Source organism: Elephantulus edwardii, unplaced genomic scaffold (assembly GCF_000299155.1).
Source record: "Elephantulus edwardii isolate Elephantulus edwardi_28Jun2011 unplaced genomic scaffold, EleEdw1.0 scaffold00067, whole genome shotgun sequence".
Classification (NCBI taxonomy): domain Eukaryota; kingdom Metazoa; phylum Chordata; class Mammalia; order Macroscelidea; family Macroscelididae; genus Elephantulus; species Elephantulus edwardii.
Genome location: NW_006399817.1, coordinates 14066765 through 14077444, shown reverse-complemented (window position 1 = coordinate 14077444; position 10680 = coordinate 14066765). Strand labels below are relative to the sequence as shown.

The following is a 10680-nucleotide window of genomic DNA, read 5'->3' as shown; positions in this document are numbered from 1 at the left end:
TAACTACTTTGGACATGTTGTGAGGAGAGACCGGTCCTTGAAGAAGGACATCATGCTTGGGAGGGTGGAGGGACACCGCAGGAGAGGAAGGCCCTCTATGGGGTGGATTGATTCAGTGACTGGGATAATTGGGATGGGAGTGTCAGAGACAGTGCGATTGGCACAGGACAGAGCGGAGTTTAGGACTGTTGTACACAGGGTCGCTATGAGTCGCAGGCGACTCGATGGCACATAACAACAACAACAACAACAGTTGATAAAGAGTTTTATTGCAGCTCAGGGATTGGGTAATCTCTGCCCATGCAACTATCGCCTTTGAAAATCCGCCAGAGGGTCTGCTGTGACTTGATTCCATCTTGACTGTGATGAGTTGTTCCCTATATTTAACCATAACTGACTGGAAGCAGGAGTGGCATCCACTTCTTATACAACATGCCTCTGGAAACCCTATGAATTTTGAGAAACAACGATAGTTACAGAAAGGCTTCAGGTCTTTTGTTCATAGGGTTGTTATGAGTCGTGCTTGACTCAATGGTATGTAACATCAACAAGTGTGATTACACTAGCTTTTTTTGAGTTATATGAATCATAGATAATTATTGAAATATTGAATTAGAGGATTGTTTGGGAAACACATAGACCTTTGAGTTGTTAAAAGTGAGACTGGTCTTGTATTAATTCACAGTTGGACTCTAATTGCTCATAATTATTGTCAAAATCCTTGAGCAAATCTGGCAGTCTCTAATATGTGCTTTCAGAGAACAGTTTAGCTAACTTCAGGTAACTACTTTATGGAATTATATTTGCAGTGTGAATTCATGATTCATTTTCCCTGAGAATTGTTACCTGTATCTACTAAAGTCCAGGGATTTTTTTTTCATAGTCTGTAGCACTTTTAATATTTTATACGAAATATGATATATTTCCTAAAAGATGATGCTTAAAGGTATGTCCAAGAAATCAAATAGAACAAGTTAGAAAACCTCCTTAATGAATATAAAAAACAAGTTAATAATGTGCTTGTTGTTGTTAGGTGCCATTGACTTGAGTATGACGCATAGTGACCCTATGATCAAAAGATCTGAACCCTGTTCGATCCTGCACTATCCTTAGTTTCTGATACACAAGGACCCATTTCAGCAGTCATCATATCAGTCCACATGGTTGAGGGTCTTCCTCTCTGCTCACCCTCCGTCCTTCCCAGTGTCATGTCCTACTCCACGGAATAGCCCCTCTAAGCAACATACCCAAAGCATGTGAAGTGAAGCTTCATCATTCTTGCTTCCAAAGAACACTCTTTCTTTGTTCTTTTCACCATCCATGGGATGTTCAGTGCTCTTTTCCAACACCAAAGCTCAAAGGAATCAATTCTTCTGTCATTTGTATTCATTGTCCAGCGTTCAGATGCGTAACAAGTGATCAGAAAGTCTACGGTCTAAATCAGACACATCCTTGTCCTCAAACTGACAATTATTACTTCTCAATAATTTGGAGAGGTCCCTAACTGTCGATTTTTCTAGTGCAATGCATCTAGTTATTTCCTGACTGCTAATACAAGGGTGTTAATTGAGGATCCAAGCAAGATGAAGTTGTTGACAGTTTCATTCTCCTCTCTATTCGTCATTATATTTCCTGTTTGACCAGTGGTAAGAATCTTTGACATTCCTTCATCTTTGCAACAAGTGCTTCAGTCCTCCTCACTTTCAGCAAGCATATTTGTGTCATCTGCATAACAGATTATTGATAAGTCTCTCTCCATCCTGACATTCCTCTTCATAGATTCCAGCTTCTCAAATAATTTGCTTGGTATACAGATTAAATAGGTATTGGAGAGAGAATATAAACCTGATATTCTCCCTTCTTAATTTTAAACCATGTAGCATTCCCTTTTTCTGTTTGCACAACAGCCTAATAGTCCAGGTATAGGTTTGGCATGAGAACAATTCAGTGCTCTGGAATTCTCATTTTCTCAATGTCAGCCTCAACTTGTTATGATCCACACAGTCAAATGCTGTTGCATAGTTAATAAAGCACAACGAGACATTTTATTCTGGTAGTCCCTACTTTTAGCCAGGGTCCATCTTACATCAGCAGTGATGTGCCTGGTGCCATGTCATCTCCTAAATCCTGCTTGAACTTCTGACAATTCCTTATTTATGTACTGTTTCAGCCATTAAATAAAATTATTTTATTAATTTTAATGAACATTTACAGAGATTTTGGATTTTCATTCATTCATTGTTACACTTTTTTCTTTACCCCAATCCAGCCATTTTTGAATGATCTTACGCAGTATTTTGTTTGTGTGTGTTATCAATGATAATGTTTGATAGTTCCATATTCAATTGGATCACCTTTCTTGAGAATAGGAACAAAAATGGACTCCTTCCAATTCATTGGCGAGACAGCTGTCCTCCAAGTTTCTTAGAATAGATTGGTGAGAGCATCTAAAGCTGCATCTGATAATTGAAACAAGACAGTTGGTATCCCATCAATTCCAGGGGCTTTATTTTTGCCAAAACTTTCTGTGCATCTTCTATATCCTCCATTCCATTGACTCCTGTTCATACCGTACTTCCTTACATTTTTTGGTGTCAATCAGCTCTTTCTGGTTCAATGATTCTATATAATTCCTCCATTTTCTTTTGATACTTCTAGGATCATTCAGTATATTGCCCATCACATCTTTTAATAATGTATCTTAAGGCTTACATTTGATTTTCAGTTCTTTCAGCTTGAAAATACAGAATGAGATTTTCCCTTCCTCTCTTCACATTTATTATAATACTTTGCTTTATCCTCCTGAGATGCATTTTGAAGATTTCCATTCAGTTCTTTTTACTTTGGCATGTTTTATTCCTGATAGCAAGGTCAAAATTGTACTACTTTGAGGTTGAGTAAGAATAGCCACAGATGTTATTGAATGAAAAATAAATTTACTGTAAACAAAATTGCTTATAACCAGAAAAGGCAAGTCTGAATTTACAGATTATTCATATTAACCAAAGTATCAGAAAAAAAATGTTTAGCATGAATGCTATATAAAATGTAAACATGAATAGACATACTTAGGTAATAAACTAATTTGTAAAAAATTTACTTTTGAATGTGTTCAAAATTTACAGAATTTGAAATATAATTGCTAAAATATACTAATTTAAACAAGAAAAATAGCCATACCTATTCCGACATAGACATTTAAATATTTAATGAAATAGTAATACTCACTTTTTTACTTTATCACAAAAGGAGGCCAGATTTATATCACTACCTTGAGGTACTTCAAGAAGCTGAATGGAACAACCTATTGCCTTAAAAAAACAAACATACATCAAGTTATACTCTCTAATCAACATTGTTTCAAGAAGGGTAAGTATATAATTCATAACTGCAGAACTTAAATTTCTGTAGCTTTATTGTGCTTTAACGATGCATTTCTATTTTACTTCTATAAAACAAATTACTATTTTAATTATGAGTGGAATGGCCAGATTCTGCAAAGGTTTTAGGTTTCTGGTTTAGGTTTGAGACTAGTGTTTAGCTATTGTTCGCAATAGGGTATGAGCTGATTGGATTTGACCTTGTATTTAAAAAGGCTTTTGGACTCTGGGCCTGTGGCCCTCTAGCCTGTTTTTTATGGATCTCCTGAATAAAACAGTACTGGAAGTAGGAGAGGCATTCACTTCCAAAAAAAAAAAAAGCTTGCCTCCGGAATCTCTAAAAACTTGCAGAAAAGATTTAAGTTTTATGGTCAATACATTCATTCATAGGGTCACTATGGGTCATCTATGACTCTTAACAACAACAACAACAGTTCACATAGCATTAATTTGTAAATTTCCTATTTGTCAATCCTATACCACTTTGACAACCACTTGTATGCAGATTTCTATCACCATAGAGATTAGGATAATGTGATCTTGCATTTTTGGCTTTTTTTAAACTTAATTATGTATGTATTTTAATATACTTACTTTCTAGAATAGTTTTACAGTTAAAGAAAAATTGCACAAAAGTATAGTTACCATATACACCTTTATCTTCTTACACAGTTTCTACTATTATTAATATTTTCCAGAATTAGACCATCAATCAGATCGATTTACAAAGTGACTGTAAGCAATGGGTTCAAGTATATCAGATAATAAGGAGGGCACAGAATAGGACAGGGTCTAGATCTGTTGTTCATATGGTCGCTATGAGTCAATCATGACTTGACAGTATCTAACAACAATAGCAACAGGGCCTCTTATTGAACCTATAACAAAGCAAACTATTAAAATGAAATGTGCAAAGAGCTGGGGAGTCAGAAAAGCAAAAGGGTCAGACATGCTTGGCATTTCTTAAGCTGAAGGAACTGAAGAACAAACTCAAACCTCAAGTGGCAAAAAGAAAATGAAAGGAGTACACAAAGACACTGTACCAAAAGGAATTGACCGACATGGAAGAATTTAATGAAACAACGTATGACCAAGAAGAGCCTACTGTGACAAAGGAAAAATGTCAAGCTGCTCTGAAGGAATTGGCAAAAACAAGGAAGGCCCCAGGAGTTGATAGAACACCATTTGACAGATTTCAACAGACAGAAATGGACATACTCCAAAATTTGTGCCAGCCGATCTGGAGGCAGACTGCTTGGCCAATTTAGTGTAAGAGATCCTTATTTGTTCCCATTTCAAAAAAGGGTGACTTGGAAAAATAAGGAAATTATCAAACAATATCACTGATATCACACTCAAGCAAAGTCCTGCTGAGCATTATTAAAAACAAACAAACAAACAAAAAACTGGTAAAGTATATTGACAGAGAACCATCAGAAATACAGGCTGGGCTTAGAAAAGGCTGTGATAGCAGAGATACTATCAATAATGTCAGATGGATCATGGATGAAATCAAACAGTACTAAAGGAATATCCATCTCTGTTTCTTTAATAATGCAAAGGCATTTCACTGTGTGGATCAAACAAAATGTGGCTAACTTTGAGAAGAATGGGAATCCCAGAACAACTGGTTGTGCTCATGTGGAACTTGGACCAGGAAACAGTCATCAGAACAGAGCAAGGAAACTGCATGTTTCAAAATCAGGAAAGGAAAGTGTCAGGGATGCATCCTACTCCATGCCTTATTAATCTATATGTGGAACAGATAATTTGAAAGGCTGGACTTTATGAGAAAGAATGTGACATCAGGATTGCAAGAAGACTCATCAGAAACCTACACAACCTTATTCGTAGAAATTGAGGAGGACTTGAAGCATTTATTGTAGAAGGTCAAGAACTGTAGTCTTCAATATAAATTAAAGTTCAGCATGAAGAAAAAAAAAGATTCTCACCAGTCAGTGAGCCAATTGACAGCCATAATAGATGCTGTATAAGAGCAGATGTTGTTAACAATTTCTGCTTGCTTGGCTACACCATCTACACTCTTGGTATCAGTAGTCAAAAAATCAAAAGATAATTTGCTCTGGAGAAAGCTGATGTCATGGACCACTCTAAAGTGCTGAAGAACGATGTCCTTATGGAAAATAATTCATTTTATGTTCTTTCCCACATCTGGATTCTTTTAGATGCTTGGGGTTGGTTGCTTTTTTTGGGGGGGTTGTTTTGTTTGGTTTTTATTATGAAAGGGAATGCTTTCTTCTTCACATATGTTCATATTCTGTATCAATACGCTGAGTATTGTAGATGGTACATGATGGATTATGTTATCTTCTCTACAAACTGTACTGTTTTTCTGGCAGGCCATTAAGATTATTTTGACTTTGCAAACTTCAATATTTTTTAAGCCAGATCTATTTTTATGGTTGTAATACTTAACTTTAGGGAATAAGTTTAAGAGATAGCCTTCGGGATCCCAACCGAAAGCTTGAAACTCTCAAAAATATGTCTCCTCTCTGTTTGAGCTGACAGTTCTGATCTACACAAGTTCTATCTGTATATGACTAACATGAATTCAGTGCTCTGTCTAAAGAAGCCATTATCTTTTTGTCTTTTTACATCTTGTAAACGTATTCCAATATTTGGTCAAAAGCTGGCAGTAAATTTTTATGTGGATTTTTCTCCCAATTCACTTTTCAGATCCCTCTTCTCCAGTACCTTGCAAGCTAAAAACCAGTTTTTTTGAATCCCAAATTCTGTCTCCTCAGCCACTACTTAACAATATCATTGTTTGACTCATCACCTAACATAATGGCCAAAGAGTGCCTGCAGGCAGGAAAGCAGGATAATTACAAAGTCAGATTTGTGTTTTCCTTCTTTATAAATTCAAGGACCTATAAATTCTGAAATCAGTTACTCCCTTCATTTGTTTTTATCCACTTTTTTATTTTTTAGGTTTTTTTTTTTTTTTGGCAAGAGTTCTTTTTATTTATTTTTCATTTCAATGAACATCTACAGAGATTTTGGAATTCCATTCATTCATTGTTGCACCCTTCTACCCGCCCACCCCACCTCCCCGCCCAACCCCCTGTTTGCTCCTCTCTTTGAGAAGCAAAAGAAAAACTCCCTCATTGGTACACAATCCCCCCCCCGCTCCCCAAACCCCACCCCTACCCCCAAATATAATCCACTCTGCAACCCTCATTCCATACTCTTATGATAAACATAATGCCCTAAAATACAATACTTTTAAGCTATTCTCTCCCCCATAGACTTCAATGCCGTAAACATATTTCATCCAGTTTTTCTCAGTCTTATCCCCACCCTGATGTCAGCCTCATTCTACAGCAGTGGCACCATATAGCATTTGTCCCTTTGTGACTGAGATAGCTCACTCAGTATAATGTCATCCAGGGTGACCCATTTTGAATAATATTGCATGAGTTCCTTGTTTTTCAATGCAGCATAATATTCCATTGTGCGAATATACCACAGCTTCTCTACCCATTCGTTTGTTGATGGGCATTTAGGTTGTTTCCAACTCCTTGCTATTATAAACAAAGCCGCAATAAACATGGGTATACATGTATCTACTTGGATGCCATTTATGGTCTCTTTAGGGTATATTCCCAGTAGTGGAATTGCTGGGTCAAATGGTATCTCTATTTGCAACTTTTTGAGAAAGCGCCACATCGCTTTCCACAGTGGTTGCACCATTTTACACTCCCACCAACAATGAATAAGGGTTCCAGTCTTCCACAACCTCGCCAGCATTTGTTGCTTGCTGTTCTGTTAAATTTTGCTAGTCTTATTGGGGTGAGATGATATCTCATGGTTGTCTTGATTTGCATCTCTCTCAGAGCTAAGGATTTTGAACATTTCTTCATGTGCTTGTTGGCCATCTGAATGTCTTCCTTGGTGAAGTGTCTATTCATATCCTGTGCACATTTTTCAATTGGATTATGTGCCTTTATCTTGTTGTGGTGCTCAAGTATTTTATAAATTTTAGATATAAGTCCCTTACCTGACATGTCATTAGCAAACACTTTTTCCCAGTCTGTGGCTTCCCTTTTTACCCTGTTAGAGAAGTTTCTGGATGCTCATTGGGATTTGATTATTAGAAGGTCCCATTCAACTATTTTATCTTCTCTTTTATTTTATCTTGTAAATTTTTCAGAATACTTGGAAGACTCTTTATCTTGTGGATTAGGACTACTAAAGTTCTTCCAAGCTTTTCTTGAATGAAGTTTATAGTCCTTGGTTTTAGTCCTAGGTCCACGATCCTCCTTGAGTTGGTTTTTGTATATGGAGTGAGGTGGGGATCTTAGCTTTTCACAATGGTAGGACAAGCATCATATGACCCAGGGAACATGAAAAGAAGACAGAGGGAATACGAAGAATCTCTGCCAAAATTAGTTGTCACTGAAATATTTAAGGAAGCAACACATGAACAAAAGCCAACAGTGATGAATGCAAATGTTCAAGCTGCACTGAAGGCATTTGCAAAAAAATAAGGCCCCACAAACAATAGGATACTAATTGACATGTTTCAAGTGACAGATACAGCCCTGTATGTGCTAATCAATCTATACCAGCAAAGTTGGAGGACAACTGATGGGAATAGATCCATATTTGTTTCCATTCCCAAGAAAGGAGATCCAACAGAATGTTGGAAATTATCAAGCAATATCATTACTATTGCATGCAAGCAAAATACTGAAGATCATTCAAACACAGCTAGAACAGTAGAACTCCCAGGAATTCAAGCAGGATTTATAAGAGGCTGTGGCATCAGGGATATCATTACTGATGTCAAATACATTCTGGCTGAAAGTATAGAGTACCAGAAGAATATCTATTTGAGTTTTATTAACTATGCAAAGGCATTTGACGACGTGGATTAGAATAAATTACAGCTAACATTGAGAAAAATGGGAATCTCAGAATAAATTTTGCTCATGTGAAACCTATTCCTAAAGCAAGAGGCTATGGTGTGAATAGAGCAGGACACTACATAGTTTAAAATGAAGAAAAATGGGCATAAGGATTGCATCTTTTCTCAGAATTATCCTATTAATTTTGTTTCCTGAACAAATTATTCAAGAAGATTGATTCTATGAAGGAGAATATGACATCAGGATTGGACAAGGTTTAGACCTTATTGTTCATAGGGTAACTAGGAGTCACGTTCCATCAAAGGCACCGAACAAGAACAACTCATGATCAGGAGCGGATATTCACAAGATTCATTTGACGACTCTTCAAAACTTATACTTTAGATTAGTTAAGGAGCTGTCTTCTCTATGAATGCATAAGACAAAAGTAGGCATTTCTTTGGTAATGCACTAACCTAAATTAATATTTTATAGTGCTTTCACTATTTGCTCACAATTTAGTTTGAACAATTATTTCTGAAATCAGATATTATTTCATTTTTTCCTCTTTACATCTATTCTGCTTTAGTATACCAGTTGATTAATAGTCATTAAATAAGTTAAGAATCCTATGACATAACTTTAGCAATAACAGCTTTGGTAACAAGTTTCTTCTTTTTACTTATTACTTCTGTTTTCACTTGAGTCTATAACCAGTAGAAGCAAAGAAAACCTTAAATATTATTCAGTGATCTTTATAGCAGTATAAATACAAGCCTCCAGGTAGTCAGGCATTCTTCCTATTGGTTAAAATACAATTTCACATTAAGACAGTGTGACAAAAATAAATATAATGAAATGGGGGGGGTACGCGTGCATGCGCGCACTCACGTATTAAAATAAGTATAAAAATACTATCAGGTAAACTTACAAGTATAATATTTTTTCTAATATACATAAATTAACATCTTATTTTAATTTAACAACACGCTAAAAAAATCATATTTAAAAAAATTATCTCCCTTACTGTAGAAAACAAACAAACAATAGTTCAGGTACATGGATTTGTAAACAGGAATTGGCTATTCAAAATGCTTTTTATTTTTCTATTTAAGATTCTTTTATTCATTATACCATTCTTATAATGCATTACTAGATATTTCTTTTATGTTCATATTTTTATGTTGATACATATATCACATACCTCTGTATCCTTTGGCCATGCACTTTCCCAAAGTCTGGGTAGAAAAGAGTCTTTAGGGAGTGCTAGAGAAGGTTCTGTGATGGTCATACTGTCAGTCCTTTTATTCTTTCCTTTTGGCATAAGGTCAGCTGAACAGGATGGATATATAGGAAGAATGCTATTTTCAAATCCTATACAGTAGTTACGATTTTCATTCTCCAATTCACCCTGTGAATTAATTTTATCCAAATTAGTGAATGATGGAGCTACACTACTGAACCTGTAATCATTAGCTCCATCATATTTTCCTATGGGATTCCCCTGGGGGCTTTCTTTATTGATATTTGGAGGTGTTGGTATCACAGAAGGCTTGAAACCAATTATTGGTACTTCCCTCTTGTGCTGCCAGGAGAGTTCTGGACTTTCCAAGGTAATTTCATTCAAAGATAATTGGTATGTTTCATCTAATGAATGTCCTTTTGAGTCCCAATTTGGCGCATTGGGCATCAAAATGTTTTCTTTAACTTTTCTCTGATAGAGTAGGCTTTTTTTGCTGAGTTCATCTACCACTGGATCAAATCCCAGGCTCATGTGACTTGAAGAACAAGGTTGATTTACAAAGCGATTGTCCAGATGCTCAGAATTCTCCTCAGGTGAATCAGGGTGATATGGATCCTTTTCCAAACAATGTGCCATTTTCTATTGTTTTTAATTGATATGGTTGACTCTGTTCCACATATATTTCTTTGATAATGTTTTGAAAGAAGAAATGGGTTTTCCTAAGAGAAATGGGGGAAAACAAAAACAAAACAAAGGGACAGACAATAAGTTCTTTGATTAATTAGGAACAAAACAGGTTGCATGAGAGAAATATGATTATAAATATAATCGTCTTGAAATGTCTTCTCACCAAGCCAAGTAATTAATTGAGCATTATAAAAATCCACATCATTAAAATCTAAGAGCAATGTTGACTTAGAACAGGCTCATAATACTACTGCAGTTCAGAAGTAATTTCAGTCCAATTTTTACAAGTTTCCCAAATGTCTCCAAAGTTTAAAAAAAAAAAAGCTGACTTAGACTCTCCACTTTTTTTCATTAAATACCATTTTTTCTATAACAATGGTTTACTTCATAGTCATTCATTGAACATATTCACATTTTATTTTTCTTACATTAGTAGTCTTATTTTGATGATAAATTATTCTATTTTTACAAAAGGCTAACAATCTTAAAATTATTGGCT

General features: G+C 35.7%; 1 protein-coding gene across 1 annotated transcript in view; it reads right to left on the bottom strand.

The window, feature by feature from the left end:
• PIK3C2G (phosphatidylinositol-4-phosphate 3-kinase, catalytic subunit type 2 gamma) overlaps positions 1-10130 on the bottom strand; it is a 576625-nt gene extending 566495 nt beyond the window's left edge. Inside the window, exons 1-2 of the mRNA XM_006888484.1 lie at positions 9456-10130; positions 3229-3311 (exon numbers count right to left, since the gene is read on the bottom strand). Coding sequence (XP_006888546.1) covers positions 3229-3311; positions 9456-10130 — 758 coding nt within the window. The remainder of the gene's footprint in view (positions 1-3228; positions 3312-9455) is intronic.
• Positions 10131-10680: the final 550 nt, after the last annotated feature.